The sequence below is a fragment of the Sus scrofa genome, chromosome 6, assembly GCF_054392235.1.
Source record: "Sus scrofa isolate SSC_HxYL_T2T_F1_AM1 chromosome 6, Sscrofa_HxYL_maternal_Yorkshire_Landrace_v2.0, whole genome shotgun sequence".
NCBI classification, from domain to species: Eukaryota; Metazoa; Chordata; class Mammalia; order Artiodactyla; family Suidae; genus Sus; species Sus scrofa.
Genome location: NC_139388.1, coordinates 88,101,228 through 88,117,799, shown reverse-complemented (window position 1 = coordinate 88,117,799; position 16,572 = coordinate 88,101,228). Strand labels below are relative to the sequence as shown.

The 16,572-nt window shown below is 43.8% G+C and overlaps 1 protein-coding gene across 10 annotated transcripts in view; it reads right to left on the bottom strand.

The window, feature by feature from the left end:
• CEP85 (centrosomal protein 85) overlaps positions 1-12,514 on the bottom strand; it is a 35,373-nt gene extending 22,859 nt beyond the window's left edge. For 8 of the 10 annotated variants that reach the window (XR_014807335.1, XR_014807339.1, XR_014807338.1 and 5 more), the window contains exons 1-3: positions 12,411-12,514; positions 5,640-5,715; positions 696-848 (exon numbers count right to left, since the gene is read on the bottom strand). Coding sequence is in view for 5 of the 10 variants with exons in the window: in XM_084963425.1 (XP_084819551.1) it covers positions 696-848; positions 5,640-5,694 (208 nt within the window). In the remaining 5 variants the exon portion in view is untranslated. The remainder of the gene's footprint in view (positions 1-695; positions 849-5,639; positions 5,716-12,410) is intronic. The other 2 variants (XM_084963426.1, XM_084963427.1) reach the window with 1 other exon arrangement.
• Between the last annotated feature and the right edge of the window lie 4,058 nt (positions 12,515-16,572).

Here is a 16,572-nt window from a genome sequence, read left to right as displayed (position 1 = left end):
TAATTATTATCATTAGGTTTTCTGCCCTCCTAGGAACCCATCACCTAAATTTAAAAAAATACTTTTATAAAGTATAGTCTGACACAGTTATTGCTTAATTTAAGTGTGAAAATAAGTGGCAAAAAATAAAGATATAAAATTGCAAAAAGGAAGATCAGTAATGGGAGAAAGGGATGGGAAAAGTCTTGTCAGATACTTTATTAAATCATAAAAAATAAGATCAGCATATCTGGGATGGGCAGGAGGAGATGGGAACAGCACAAATGGGCCCAGATTAAAGAGGGAAAGAGTTCAGGTATCAAACAAAGGTTCTGTGCTTTCATAGCAAGGTTAAGACGACAGACCTGGTGACAGTAAGAAATATGTTTAAATGGGATAGGGCCAGATCATAGAATTGAGGACTCTAACCTTTATCCTCCAAGTAATAGAAACAATTGAGGATTTGCAGGAAAGGATTAATCTGGCAAGAGAGGGAAAGACCTGAGGCCAAGAAACCTATCAAAAGTTGTTTCAGGCTGGACAAACAGTAGAAGCCAAGAGGAATGAACTAGCTCCAGAGGTGTAAAGTAAGAAGAATCATGTAGACTCCTTGACTGAATGGAATGACTTATGAATATTTTGGAAATGACAATACACTTGGAATACAATTTGAAAACATCAACACATTGGTAATCAAATTATGAATCCAAACTTACCCTCTGCAAGGTCTGAGCATGATGTGCCAATGGCTGTGTCCCCACTGTCAGCTACACTTGAACAGCGGCTGAAGCGGCTCCGAAAGGCCTCTGAGATCACTGGGGTCTGCCATTCAGTCCCCAGGGAACTGCCTTTCTGAATCACACTGGAACCTGAAACAAGCGGCATTTCCCACCTTTAGTGTGAACTAGCTCATATAACCCCACAGGAGTGTTTTTTTGGTTTGTTTGTTTTTTCTTTTAGGGCTGCCCCGCAGCATATGGAGGTTCCCAGGCTAGGGGTCTAATCGGAGCTACAGCTGCTGGCCTATGCCACAGCCACAGCTACAGCAACGCCAGATCTAAGCCAGGTCTACGACCTACACCGCATCTCACCACAGCTCATGGGAACACTGGATCCTTAACCCACTGAGCAAGGTCAAGGATCCAACCTGAAACTTCATGGTTCCTAGTCTGATTTGTTTCCACTGTGTTACAATGGGAACTCAAGGAGTGTTTTTAAAAAAATCATTTAAACCGATGAGAGAAGAGAGGCACCCCCACCCCCTTTCTTTCTCCTGTGCCTATTTCAGCTACTCTGAATTAATTTTAAATGGAAATAGCATAAGAGGTAACAATGCTCAAGGACAGAAATAAGACCAAGAATCCAGGGGTAATTAGACAGTAATAGTTGACAGCAGCTCTGTTCTTGGATATCTAGAAGCCACAGCACTTTACAAAACATGATCTCATCTATCTACTTATCATCCCTGTTTTACAGAGGATAAGGGCTGAGATTTGAACCCAGAATATTTTTTTTGTTTTGGCCACACCCACAGCATGTGGAAGTTCCCAGGCCAGGGATCAAATCTAGGCCACTGCAGTGGCAATGCTGGATCCTTAACCCATAGTTCCATAAAGGAAGTCTGAACCCAGGTTGTTCTGATTCCAATACCCACATTCTCTCCTCTTACACGTTTCTCAACAAGTGCTTTTGACATTCTGGATACAACAATTCTTCAATGTGCATCTATATACTTCTATATACTACAGGATGCTTTAGCATCCCTAGTCCCTCCCTACTCACTAAGTGCCAGTGAGCAGCCCTCACTCCATCCCACCAGCACTGTGAAACCTGAAAATACCCTCCTGTATGTTTCCAAATGCTCTGCAGGATAAGAAGCAATCTAGTCCCATACTGAAACCATTGCTTGACTGAATCAGGGTACCCTTGTGGGCAGAGTAAATCCAGATCAAGGTGAGTCTTATAAGTTAATCTGAAGAGTTTTGAGGAGCAAGGGCATACATACACAAAAAGCTACTAAATTTTCTAAGCAGTTAAGATGAAACAAGATTAATGAGATTTATTTGACTTGATCAGCTTGCCATTTGAGGGCTGGTAGGTAGGAAGTGTTCAATAAATACTTGACTTACTAACAAACTAGCAAAGATTTAAATTCAAATTAATTTTGAAAATCCACTATAATTTTTCTAAACTTTATCTGATGATCCATGTATACAAACAAAAGGGTAATGTCAGCTACTTATCCATTAAAGTATCAGACTTGAGAAAACACAGTTCTATAGACTATGATCTAGTGGGAAGCAAATGATATTTAAAGACAGATCACCTTATTCCCTCCCTTCTTCTGAATTTAATGCTTCTCCCATCTTTTGAACCTACTGCCTTCTACTTTTGCTTCTTTCTTTTTTTCTGCCACCCTTACTTCTGCTTTCTATTTAAGACAACCACACTTTCCCCCAGAACTTCTTTTATTCTTTGAGTCTCAGTGGACTTTCTTGTGAAAGCATCTATATACAAACAGTAATCTGTAACAATCTTTAATTAAAAAACATAGCCCCAAATCAGAGGTTCTGATCATCATAAGATTAGCCAGTGTTATGATACTAAATTAACATAATTCTAGCCATAAACAAAGAAATTTGACCTCTGGTGACTCTAAATGGCACTACCTCTCTAGTCAGTATACAACTTATCAGGTCTTTTGAAATAGTGAAAATCAATTGTGGCCCTCTATTATTATGTTCCTGGCCTCCTACTGGAAACCACTCCCTGTTTCTACCACTAATCTTCCATTCTTCACTACTGCTACTTTTCTATTTACTCACTCCATAAACAATTTTAAAAGAGATATTTGTTGTAGTCCTCACTGTGGTGCAATGAGATTGCTGGTGTCTTGGGAGCGCTGGGACACAGGATCGATCCCCAGCCCAGCACAGCGTGTTAAAGATCTAGCGTTGCCACAGCTGTCGCTTAGGTTGCAACTGTGGCTCAGATTTAATCCCTGGCTCAAGAACTCCATGTGCCATGGGTCAGCCAAAAAAGGAAAAAAAAAAAAAAAAAAAAGAGAGAAAGAGAAATCTGCTTTAAAAAGTAAAAATAGGAGTTCCTGTCGTAGCTCAGTGGTTAATGAATCCAATTAGGAACCATGAGGTTTCGGGTTCCATACCTGGCCTTGCTCAGTGGGTTAAGGATCCGGCGTTGCCATGAGCTGTGGTATAAGCTGCAGATGCAGCTCCAATCCTGTGTTGCTGTGGCGCTGGCGTAGGCAGGTGGCTACAGCTCTGATTCGACCCCTAGCCTGGGAACCTCCATATGCTGCGGGAGCGGCCCAAGAAATGGCAAAAAGACAATAAATAAATAGTAAAAATATGTTTTGGAATAGTTATAGACTTAGGATTACTTCAAAATTCAAGTGTGAAGTTTCCGTCGTGGCTCAGCGGAAAAGAATCTGACTAGCATCCATGAGGATGCAGGTTTGATCCTTGGCCTTGCTCAGTAGGTTAAGGAGCCAGCGTTGCCATGAGCTGTGGTGTAGTTCACAGACATGGCTTGGATCTGGTGTTGCTGTGGCTATGGTGTAGGCCAGCAGCTGCAGCTCCAATTTGACCCCTAGCCTAGGAACCTCCATATGCCGTGAGTATGACCCTAAAAAGACAAGAAAAAAAAAAATTCAGGTTTGAAAGCTGACACTTTTTTGTGTTATATCCCATGTCCTATCAGAAGCATTCTTATCAAATATTACGACTATTATTAATCAAATGAAAGACTACTGAAAACAAAGCCACGAGAAAAGAACAGGCTTTGTTAGGGATTGCTTTATTCCAAAAATTTGCACTATACACATAACTGTCGTAAGAAATTGTCCAGTTCAGTTCCGAGATAGTGCATGGCACATAGATGATGTTCAATAAATACTTGCTGAATGAATCCTGAATTGCCTTCCGAAGTGCTTACTGTTTCAATTTTTTTTGTTTAGGACCGCAGGTGCAGCATATGGAAGCTCCCTGGCTGGGGTCAAATCTTAGCTACAGCTACAGGCTTACACCACAGCCACAGCAACACCAGGTCCAAGCCATGTCTGTGACCTATACCACAGCTCATGGCAATGCTGGATCCTTAACCCACTGAGCAGGGTCATAGATCAAACCTGCATCCTCAAGGATATCAATTGGGTTCATTTCCACTAAGCCACAATGGGAACTCCTCAAATGCTTTTCAAAGTGCTTATTATATGCAAGGGAACATGCTTAGGAGAATGTAACATATCTACCAAATGTCTGCTATAACGCACCTCTGAGGGATTTTTAAAGTTAAAGAAAACATACCATTAGTTCACTAAAATATACCCCTTTCTTCATAAATGCCCCAGAATTCAAGTTATTTTTCTAAAATGCTACTTCCTTTCTGAATATACCATCTCTACTTAATATTGTTTATTGAGTATGTGTATTATGTTTTAATATATATATATATTAGAAGTATATACACACTTTTCATATGTCAACTTAGGCTATCTACTGAGATTTCAAAATTTTGTAAATCTGTTCTAGAGATAAATTCCTGAGTCTCTAGTGACAACACAAGTGAGACCGTTGGCATCCAAGAAGAATTCCAATCTTTGTGGGCTAGCAGATGACTGACCCACCCACGGGACTACAAAGACAACATACAACACAGTAATTTATGCTGTGTTTTTCTGATTTCAAATGGAACTATGTTCCAAAGCCATTCTGTTACAATCCTTTATGTGTCCTCTACTCCCAATCAATCACATGTCTTGTTGGAAGCCATATAGGACCAGAGATAAATAGTTGTTCTTTCAGAGAGACCTATTTTACTATTCAGGGTCTTCTGAGAAAGACCTATTTTGCTATTCAATGTAGCATCATGTCATTTTTGTTCTCTGAGTACCAGCATTTCAGTGAATGCTTGTTGCTTAGTATGTTCTTTAAAGGAAATGTCGGAGTTCCCGTCGTGGCGCAGTGGTTAACGAATCCGACTAGGAACCATGAGGTTGCGGGTTCGGTCCCTGGCCTTACTCAGCGGGTTAACGATCCGGCGTTGCCATGAGCTGTGGTGTAGGTTGCAGACGCGGCTCGGATCCCGCGTTGCTGTGGCTCTGGCGTAGGCCGGTGGCTACAGCTCCGATTCGACCCCTAGCCTGGGAACCTCCATATGCCGCAGAAGCGGCCCAAAGAAATAGCAAAAACAAACAAACAAACAAACAAAAAAAAACAGCATCTAAAAAAAAAAAAAAAAAAAAAAAAAGGAAATGTCTGTTATAACAAAGGGAGTTTCCATTGTGGCTCAGTGGAACTGAATTTGACTAGCATCCATGAGGGCGCAGGTTTGATCCCTGGCCTCACTCAGTGGGTTAAGGATCCAGCACTGCCATGAGCTGTGGTGTAGGTCACAGACTCGGCTTGGGTCTGGTGTTGCTGTGGCTCCAATTCGACCCCTAGCCCAGGAACCTCCATATGCCAAGGTGCGGACCTAAAAAGACCAAAAAAAAAAGGCTTCTGCACATTTGTGATGATCATTGTACAACTACAAAAATGCAATAAAGTTCATTTAAAAAGATCAGATCCTCTTTAAAAATAAATAAATAAATAAATAAAATAACAAAGGTCAGAATTTAATCCAGAAAACTGACTACTCACCTGGTGATGTGGCATGAGAGATCCTCTCACTTGGGTATTTATCCTGCATGGTCATCAACACGGTTATTGGAGCTAGCTGTGGAATGAAGGAACAAGTCAGATCTCTCCACTATCTTTAATTCCCTGTAACTCATTCCCATTCAACTGAAACTGTCAAAAACATAGAGTATTCAAGTATACTTCTATATGTTTTACTCTACTCCTAAGGATATTTTTTGAGGCAAAGCAACTCTCAATATTCTACTCTACTTCTCTTCCTAAAGCAAGAAGAAAAAACCTAAAAAAAAATAAAATAAAATAAAAAATAGGGAGTTCCCGTCGTGGCGCAGTGGTTAACAAATCCGACTAGGAACCATGAGGTTGCGGGTTCGGTCCCTGCCCTTGCTCAGTGGGTTAACGATCCGGCGTTGCCATGAGCTGTGGTGTAGGTTGCAGACGCGGCTCGGATCCCGCGTTGCTGTGGCTCTGGCGTAGGCTGGTGGCTACAGCTCCGACTCAACCCCTAGCCTGGGAACCTCCATATGCCACGGGAGCGGCCCAAGAAATAGCAACAACAACAACAACAAGACAAAAAAAAAATAAAAAATAAAGAAGAGAAATCCTATAATCAAATAGGGATTCCCAATACTGAGCCTAGAACCCCTCTGACTCTTGCAAAAAAATAAAAATGTTACTTTTAATTAACATACATTGTCACGGGTCTTCCCATCCACTGGAACAGGATGGAAGGTGGAGTAGAAAAAAACTAAATAGACAAACTAATAGTGAAGTTTTATAGCTTCAAATATGATTAACATAAAATGAATTGCCAAGTTTCTCCAGTAATGAAAGTTAGTCATATGATGTATAAAGATGGACAGAATTCTTGGTCATAAGCAGAACCCCAATCCTCAGCTGGGAACATGAGCTTTTCTTCCCATTTCTCCATTCCTTAAAACACTTATAGTTACACTTGAAGTTTCCTAGAGGTTCAGCAGGTTAAGGATCTGGTGTTGTCACTGTCACTGCTGTGGCCCAGGTCACTGCCGTGGCATAGGTTCCACCCCTGGCCCAGAAACTTTCCCATGCCATAGGTGTGGCCAAAAAAATAAATTTAAATTTACTATAATGGTAGGTTCCGAGAATTTAGCAGAAGTCTGATTACTACATGTATAAACAAAAGGTTTAAATGTAACCATTAACTGCAAATAATAATAATACCTTGGATAGGCATAGTATTTGAGAGGCAGTACACAGCAGTAGACCAGAGTATTAACTCTTAGTCAGATAGTTCAGGTTTAAAGTCTGACTTAGCAATGTGTTAGCTATGTAACCTTGGGCAAATTTCTTAATATCTCTGTGCCTCAGTTACTTCCTACAGAAATAAGGATAAAAACATGAACTAATTCATTACAATTTTTTTTTTCCTTTTTCGGCTGCTCCCACAGCCTATGGAAATTCCCAGGCAGGGATCAAGGCTAAGCTGGAGCTGTGACCTACCTACACCATAGCTTCTGCAGTACCAGATGAGATCAAAGAGTGCCTCCAAAGAGACAAGTTGGACCATTAACCCACTGCACCACTGTGGGAACTCTCCACTTTAATTCATTTAGAATTAACTTAAAATGGTGCCTGACACATCTAAGTGCTTAATTAATGTTTTTATTACACATGACAGGGTGGCTCCCCCCCCAACTTTTGGCTGCCCACAGCATATGCAGCTCCTGGGCCAGGGATCAGATCTAAGCCACAGTAGCCACCTAAGGCACAGCTGCAGCAATGCCAGATCCTTAATCCACTGTGCCCGGCAGGGACTGAACCTGGGTTCCAGTGCTCCCAAGAGGCTACCAATCCTGTTGTGGCTACAGCAGGATCTCCTATACTTGGCAGTTTATATTAATAAAAAGTCATACAGTACAGTCCCTGGAAGATAAAATATAAATTTAGAAACTGCATTTTTGAGTGCCCCAAAAGAGTTTGGGACAAACCCTATCAACAGAACCCAACTCTTACAGGAGAAATTTAACTTTGGTGGGCCTGGCCCGGGGCCTGGGGCGGGGGGGGGGACTACAGGGACACAAACTCTATGGCACTGTGTCCCTAATGTGCTTTACTGACCTCTATAGTTTTCTTTCGGTAACAACAACCCAAACCCTCACTAATTCACTACTTCTACAACAGAAATTGTACCATCCCCTGAAACCCCAGGTCTCCACATACTGGGTAAGAGAAACTTTGTTCAGTTAAAAAAAAAAAAAAAAAAAAAGCTTCCACTCAGTGTTTTAATGGTGATATAGAAGGATTACCTACCTACTAGTGATATCAAACAGTTAACATCAAAACACTTTTTTTTCACCCTTCTTTAATATATAACAAACTAGTAGGCCCACTGGATTCTGAGACCTTTCCAAATTCAGAGGAGTTGAAAATGGGATGAAAAAAGAACTCTCAGTTAGACATGGGAGTTACCCTATGACTCAGTAATTCCACTCCTAGGTATGCATCCAAGAGAAATAAAAACATGTCAACACAAAATCTTGTACATGAATATTCATAGCAGCATTATTTATATACAGCCAAAAAGTAGAAAGAACTTGAATGTCCATTAGCTGATAGATAAATAAATTGTGCTATATCCACACAATGGAATATTATTAGGCAACAAAAAGAATGAACTACTGATACCTGCTATGATATGGATGAACACTGAAAACATTATACTAAGGGAAGGAAAATAAACAGAAAAGGCCACATGGTATGATTCCATTTATATGAAATATCTAGAATTGGCAAGTCCATAGAGAAGGCAGATTAGTGATTGCCAGGGATTAAGGGGGGGGAATGGGGAGCAATTGCTAATAGTATGAGGTTTCTTACCAGGGTGATCAAAATGTTCTGAGGTTAGATAATGATGATGGTGCACAAGCTTGTGAATATACTAAAACCTCTGAATTGCACACACGTACAACTGAATTTTATGGTATGAGAATTATACTGCAATTAAAAAAAAAAAACAAAAAACTCCCAGAAGGTGTAACAGTACAAGATAAATAATTCTTAACTTCTTACTTAAGTTCAGAAGGAGATGGGCTACTGATGGAAACTATTAGGACCATTTGAAGGAGACAGATTTCTTGAGGCAAAAGTGAGAGAAATGAATACATAAGAAGTAACACAAATAACCAATTATACAGCCAAGAAAGGTAGGAACCAATGGAGGCATACAGAAAAAAAAGCACCCAACTTTTATAGTTTCTATTTTCAAAGCCCTTTAAACTAGAGAACTACTCCTTCATTCAACAAATTTAACATGTATTCAGTACAAGCATAAATATTTTTCTTTTTCCCTTTTTTTCTTTCTTTTTTTTTTTTTTTTTGCTTTTTAGGGCTGCGCCTGAGGCATATGGAGGTTCCCAGGCTAGGGGTCCAATCAGAGCGATAGCTGCCGGCCTACGCCACAGCCACAGCAATATCAGATCCCAGCTGTGTCTGCAACTTACACAACAGCTCACGGCAACACCGGATCCTTAACCCACTGAGCAAGGCCAGGGATCGAACTTGCAACCTCATGGTTCCTAGTTGGATCTGTTTCCACTGCGCCATGAGGGGAACTCCAAGCATACATATTTTTATTGCACTTCACAGATAATGCCTTTTTTTTTCTCCCCAAACTGAAGACCTGAGGCAACCCTGCCTAGAGCAAGTTTATGGGTGTCATTTTTTCCTACAGCATTTGCCCATGTTGTATCTATGTCACATTTTGGTAATTCTTGTAATATTGCAAGCTTTTTCATCACTATTATGTCTGCTACGGTGATCTGTGATCTTCGATGTTTGTACAGACATGGTGGAAAAAGCAAGAGAAATACAGGTGGAGCCTTTAAGATGTGACTGAATTGCTACAATCTCATGATAAAACTTTAACAGATGAAGTGTTGCTTCTTATGGATGAGCAAAGAAAGTGGCTTGAGATGGAAAATTACCTCTGGTGAAGATCCTGTCAAGACTCTCAAAATGACAACAAAGAATTTAGATTATTACCTAAACTTAGTTGATAGAGCAGCAGGGTTTGAGAAGATTGATTCCAATTTTTTTTTTTTTTTTGTCTTTTGTCTTTTTTGTTGTTGCTATTTCTTGAGCCGCTCCCGCAGCATATGGAGGTTCCCAGGCTAGGGGTTGAGTCGGAGCTGTAGCCACCAGCCTATGCCAGAGCCACAGCAACGCGGGATCCGAGCTGCGTCTGCAACCTACACCACAGCTCATGGCAACGCCGGATCCTTAACCCACTGAGCAAGGGCAGGGACCGAACCCGAAACCTCATGGTTCCTAGTCGGATTTGTTAACCACTGCGCCACGACGGGAACTCCCTGATTCCAATTTTAAAAGAAGTTTCACTATGGGGAAAATGCTATAAACAGCACTGCATTTTACAGAAAAATCATTCCTAAAAGGAAGGTCAACTGATGCAGCAAACTTCATTATTGTCTTATTTTAAGAAACTGCCACAGCCACCCCAACCTTCAGCAACTACCACCCCAACCGTTAGCAACCACCACCCTGTTAAGTCATCGGCCATCAACACCAAGGCAGGATCCTCCACTAGCAAAAAGATTACGAATCACTGAAGACTCAGATGATGGTTAGGAGCAATAAAGTATTTTTAAATTAAGCTGCGTACATTTAAAAAAGACATAATGCTATCATATACTTAATACTCTATAGTATAAACATAACTTTTACATGCACTGGGAAACAAAAAAATCTGACTTGTTTTATTGCTGTGGTCTGGAACTCTACCCACAGCATCTCTGAGGTATGCCTGTCCTTACTACCCATCAAGTACTGCACTAAAGAGTCTATAGTATGTCTTATGTTTAATGCTCACGTCAAACCTATGAGGTAGTTACTATTACTATCCTCATTTTATGGATGAGAAAATAGGAGTTCCTGTCCTGGCACAGTGGAAACGAATCCAACTGGGAACCATGAGGTTACAGGTTCAATCCCTGGCCTCACTCAGTGGGTTAAGGATCCAGCACTGCCATGAGCTGTGGTGTAGGTCGCACACATGGCTCAGATTTGATGTTGCTGTGGCAAAGACCGGCAGCTGTAGCTCTGATTCAACCCCTAGCCTGGGAACCTCCATATGCTACAGGTGCAGCCCCAAAAAGCAAAAAACAAACAAACAAACAAACAAAAGAAAGAAAGAAAATAAAGAAGTGAAGGGTGTACAGTTGGGAAGAGGTTTCAAAGCCAGGACTGTGCTCTAAAGCTACTGGAATCCTATCAGCATTCTGTGTGTAACAAAAAGAAATAAAAGAAATTACTAGGGCACCACAAGCTGTAGTTTCTACCTCAGATATAGCCACAGCTGCATGTCCCAAAACAGTTAGAAGTGGGGGGGGGGGGGGAAACAGTTCATAAAATTTCTTCACTTTCCCCTTGGTCACCACCCAGGCTCTACTTTTCAAGTTGCTATCCAAGAATTAGACTTTGACTTTGACAACTATTTCCCCCCTTGAAGAATTACAACCTTGGTGGGGAACACACGTGGCAGCTGTTGCTAGAACCACATCAAGACAGGAGAGGATTTCAAAAGACACACAAACAGCTGACAAAGACACATTAAGAATCTCACACCATCACACTCTTTTCATCGCCTTGATCATTCATTAAACCAGACCTAAAGAAAGAGAAGCCAGATCCTTGCTAAGAGGTTGCCTTTACAAAGAACTGGTCTTGAGACACTTAACACCACTGATCATTACAAAACAGACAAGGCCTAAAGGTAAGTAATGAGGCATGGTTATCTTAATGGTCTTTGTACTACTCCTCCTCTCTTCCTAGCACACAGTATTCAATTCACCAACCAAAATTCACTGAGTGCCTCCAATCTGCCTGGCTCTGTGCCATGTGGTGGAAGCAGATGGGTATAAAAGACAAAAAGGTTCTGATTCCCCCAGCCCCGTGTTACTGTGATGAAGTAAGTGCTGAACACCCTCTACTGCAGAAACAATTTTTACTACACTTTGTGTGCATGCAGAGAACCTCCCTGTCTATAGCAGGCTTCCTCAATCTCCGTGCTACCGACATCGGAGCTAGGCTAAGTCTTCCTTGTGGGGCTGTCCCGTACACCGCAGGCCGTTTAGCAGCTTTCCCGGCCTCTACCCACCAGATGCCAGGAGTAAACCTCGAGAAGTGAGGGCTAAAAGTGTCTCCAGACACTGTCAAATACCCTGTGGGGGGCAAAGTCGCGCGGGCTGAGAAACTCCAGCCTAGCGCCTGCAACCGCTCTGTCCCCCGACCTTCCTTCTCTATTCATTCTCCAAATCGCGGCTCCAACTTCACTTCCTCCGCGCCCGGGTCCTGCTCCACCTGCTCTACTGACAGTGCTGGCCGAGCAACCACCCGCCGGACGCCTACTCCTCTCCCGGGACTGTGCGCTCCCGTAGGGTAAGGAACTTGGTACCGCCGTACCCCGGCGAGCGGGCACAGGGCCTGTCCTTACAGACGTCCCGCGATTACTGTGGAGTGTGTGAAAAGGGGCAAGGCGATGAGGGCGGAGGCGACAGAGACCTGAAGAGGCGTGGGGTGGGGTGGGGGCATTATTTCAAAAAGCCGGGGCAGTGAGCAACCCGAGAGGGACGGCACAGCTGCTCTGCGCATGCGCTGCGTTCCGCCGCGGCCCCCTCACCGAGGCAGGTCGAGCGCGCCTGAGGCTCCGCCTGGGCTCTCCAAGGCTGGGACAGGGTCTGTCAGTCCGACCGGGCCCCCGAGGGGAGGAGGACTTACGTGGGCCTGAAAGCGGGCGGCGAAATCCCTCACTCAGGGACGCCAACTGCGGCCACCACGTCAGCCGCGGGCGGCGCTTCGGTCCCTCAGTTCGGGTAACGGCCGTTACCCACCCGCCAGGCCGCGCGCCTCAGAGCGCGCGCCGTCCTGGCCCCGCCCCTTTCTGCCCTCCTGCAGCCAATCAGAAGTCGGGCCGCGCGGGTGTCCCGCCCCTGCACGCCGCCCTCCGCGCTGAGAACCGACGGTTCTCTCTGCGCATGACCTCGGCGCAGCTCTCTGCAGTCTCTCCCCCTTGCCGGTTCTAGCCTGTGGGCCGAGCCCTGGTCACCTGAGCTTAAAGTGGCTGCTTGGGCCTGGTGCGGAACAAGCTGGAAGCCAGCGCAGATAATTCCAGGATACCTAACCTGTCCACCTTCCTCCCATTCCCCACCACTCCCACTTGAAGCAGGGCGTCGCGTCGTGACCAGAAGTTAGAGTGTAGCCAGGGTCACTTGTCAGGGTCGGAACTTGGTCTGGGTTATAAAGTCAGTGGTCAGTCTGTGACCAGGACTCAGGTTGAAGGGTAAGGGATCGATCTTGCCTCCCTACTCAAACTTGGTCCCTAGGAAAAGGAACTACGTTTATTTGCATTAATATATACTTGAAGAATCAGCTGAAATTATTTAAAAGAGACCAAGACATCAGCCAAAGTATAGTAAAATTCAAGATATCTGGAAACCTGACTTGGAAGGGAGAGGCATTAACAAGTTGTGTGGATATAAGAAAAGAAATGTATGTATATATATATGACTGGGTTGGTTTGCTGTACAGGAGAAATTGACACAACATTGTAAATCAACTATAATTTTAAAAACTAAAAAGTTGTATGATAAAACGTGGTAACTATAATTGTTACTGACCAGGGTTCTTGGACTCCATAGAAATTGATAAAGAGGCCAGATACATAATTCGGGCAAGGATTGGGGAGTTCCCGTAGTGGCTCAGTGGTTAACACACCCAGCTAGCATCCATGAAGACTTGGTTCGATCCCTTGCCTCGCTCATTGGGTTAAGAATCCAGCATTGCCATAAGCTGTGGTATAGGTCACCAACACGGCTCAGATCCCACGTGGCTGTCCCACGTGGCTGAGGCATAGGCAGGCTGCTACAGCTCAGATTAGGTCCCTAGCCTGGGGACCTCCATATGCCATGGGTGTGCCCCTAAAAAATACGAAAAAGAAAAGAAATTTAGGCAAGGATTTATTGGGACTACAGAACAAGTAACAGTGGACTGGAGGGTAGGAAGTAGGCTTGGTGGGTTGTGGGAACAGCCACTTAATGGCTTCTATTTCTTTGGTGATAAGCTTCTATAAGGAGGGAGGGAACAGGGGTGTTTAGAGGACTGAGAAGAATGGGGAAGAGCTGATGTGGAGAATGCAAGAGAAACCAGACTGGAAACTGGAAGTGCTGAGATTTAAATTTATAATTGGCAAACAGTATGTTTGTACAGCTTTCTCCAATGGGTAGCTATATTGTAAAAATAACTCCATTATCATCTTATAGTACTGTTACTGTTTGTCCAGGGCCCTTGGCCTTCTTAATCAATGGAAATTGCTGAGGCCAGACAGGAAAAGTCAGGCAAGTTTTTACTGGGGAGTTCCCCTTGTGGCTTAGTGGTAACAAATTCGACAGGTATCCAGGCAGACCCAGGTTGGATCCCTGGCTTTGCTCAGTGGGTTAGGCATCTGGTGTTGCCTTGAGCTGTGGTGTAGGTCACAGAACAGTTCGGATTCCAAGTTGCTGTGGCTGTGGCGTAGGCCAGCAGCTGTAGCTCCAATTCGACTCATAGGAGCTTCCATATGCTGTAGGTGTGGCCCTAAAAACAGTAATTTTCCTTGCTTGCTCTCTCTTTGTGGGCGTTGGGCACCGCCAGCTGCTTCCTTATATGGTGTGAGAGTACGGTGGGTCCAGGGGTCGGGCCAGAGGGGTGGCTTAGGTGATCTGCCTCCTCTTTGGTGGTGGTGTGTGCTGGAGGCACATATAGTACCCTGCTTCTGCTCCCGATGCCCTGCTTTTGCTCTCAGCTCTTTAGAAGTGGCAGTTGGGTTTTTAGTTTTTTTGTATCTTCTTGCCCATGATTTGCCTCAACTTCCCATGCATGCAGTTATTTTTAGTCCCTTATAGTTTCTTTGTATTTTGTTGCTCCAGGAGATGTTTGTCTAGATGCAAGCATCACAGCTACTGCAGCAAATGGACCTCGGTCCCAGGTCCTGGTCTCAGTATCAATTTTCACTTGTGAATGACTCCTCATTTATATTTTATCAAAGACTTTGGGTGCTAATTTCAGAGACTATTCACAATTTTTCATTATGAGGTCATCTTTGATCTTCAGTTACTTTATTATTTTAAAAGATTTTGGTGCATTTTAATAAAATATATAAATGGAACTATCATTTGACATTGAGGTAGGAGGTGGATGGGCCCCCTGGGCTGAGAACAGCTGGGACTTGTTAGGCTGAGTAAGTTGGGCTTTGCTTTGACACCTCAAGGAAAAAGTTAATGGCAGGAGCTGACTTCTGCTGGAGTAAATGATAAGGTGATCACTTCAATCACTTCTGGGGTCAAGACCTTCCCAATTACACATGCACAGTAAGACTCAGGGGTCAAAAAGGGAAGGGGCACCAGGTCTGATACCATCCCAGAAACCTTTGCTCTGGAATCCATCTTGGCCAAAAGGTGTGCATGCGCAGGTGTGCACACACACACACGGGAGGTCGGGAGATGAGGGGAAGCAGTTAAATGTGAAAAATAAAACAAGATAATTGGTGAGTTCCTGTCGCAGCAAAGCGGAAACAAATCCAACTAGGAACCATGATGTTGTGGCTTCGATCCCTGGCCTTGATTAGTGAGTTAAGGGTCCGGTGTCACCATGACCTGTGGTGTAGGCCAGCAACTACAGCTCTGATTCGACCCCTAGCCTGGGAACCTCCATGTGCTGCGGGTGCGGCCCTAAAAAAAAAAAAATTAAATCACCTCTCTGGCACAGTCCCCACTGAGGAGGACTTCCGCACCCATGCTCTTCTTTTTGCGTATGTATTACTGCCTTGCTTCTGTCTTTTCTTTTCTTTCTTTCTTTCTTTTTTTTTTTTTTTTGGCCTTTTCTTGGGCTGCAAATACAGCATATGGAGGTTCCTAGGCTAGGGGTCCAATAGGAGCTGTAGCCACCGGCCTAGGCCAGAGTCACAGCAGTACGGGATCAGAGGTGTGTCTGCGACCTACACCACGGCTCACAGCAACGCTGGATCCTTAACCCACTGAGCGAGGCCAGGGATCCAACCCACAATCTCGTTAACCACTGAGCCACAACGGGAACTCCTGCCTTGCTTCCGTCTTAAATAAACTACTTCTCCATGTTCTCTTCCACATGTTGTACTGTGTCTCTAAGAATAAATTTTATACCTGTTTTTACCGTCTTTGCCTCCTTGAAACATTCTTGCTTACAACAGGGGGCAAGAATCAGGGCAATTCTGCTTTCAGCCTCTAGTTGGTCTAGTGGCTAGGGTTGCTGGTTTTCAACCAGGCTGCCCGGGTTCATTTCTGAGCAGAGAATTAAGATCTTGTTCCAAGCTGTGGCATCAGCTGGCAGCTACAGCTCTGATTTGACCCCTAGCTGGGGAACTTCCATATGCTGCATGTGCAGCCATGAAAAGGGGAGGGGAAGGGGAGGGAGGAAGAAAAGAGAGAAAAAGAAAAAGAAAGGAGACTTGGAACCAGCTGGCCAAGGCCCAGGAACTTATTACCCCAGAACAAGTCATAAGAGTCCCCATGTTGAAGCACAGATCATCTGGTCAAACTCTTAAGTGACCTCTCACATGTACAGACACACACACACAGCCCATTATCCATAAAGCCTTGAAACTTTGTGGTCCAATAACACAGAAGAGGAGTCAGACAAAGTAGGAAAATTTGCTGTTTATTAGTCATTCCCTCTGCCCTGTTTGGAAGAGTTCCAGGGATAGGAAGGGAAGGTGGGATGAGGAAGCCTTGCCCAATGCTCAGTGGCCACACTCCTTACCAGATGGTAGTTGGGTCACATATGGATTCCATCTTCACCGCAACCTCTCTGGTCCATAACAAGAGAACAGACTATTTGCCTCTCCCTAAATCTTCCTCTACCCCACCCT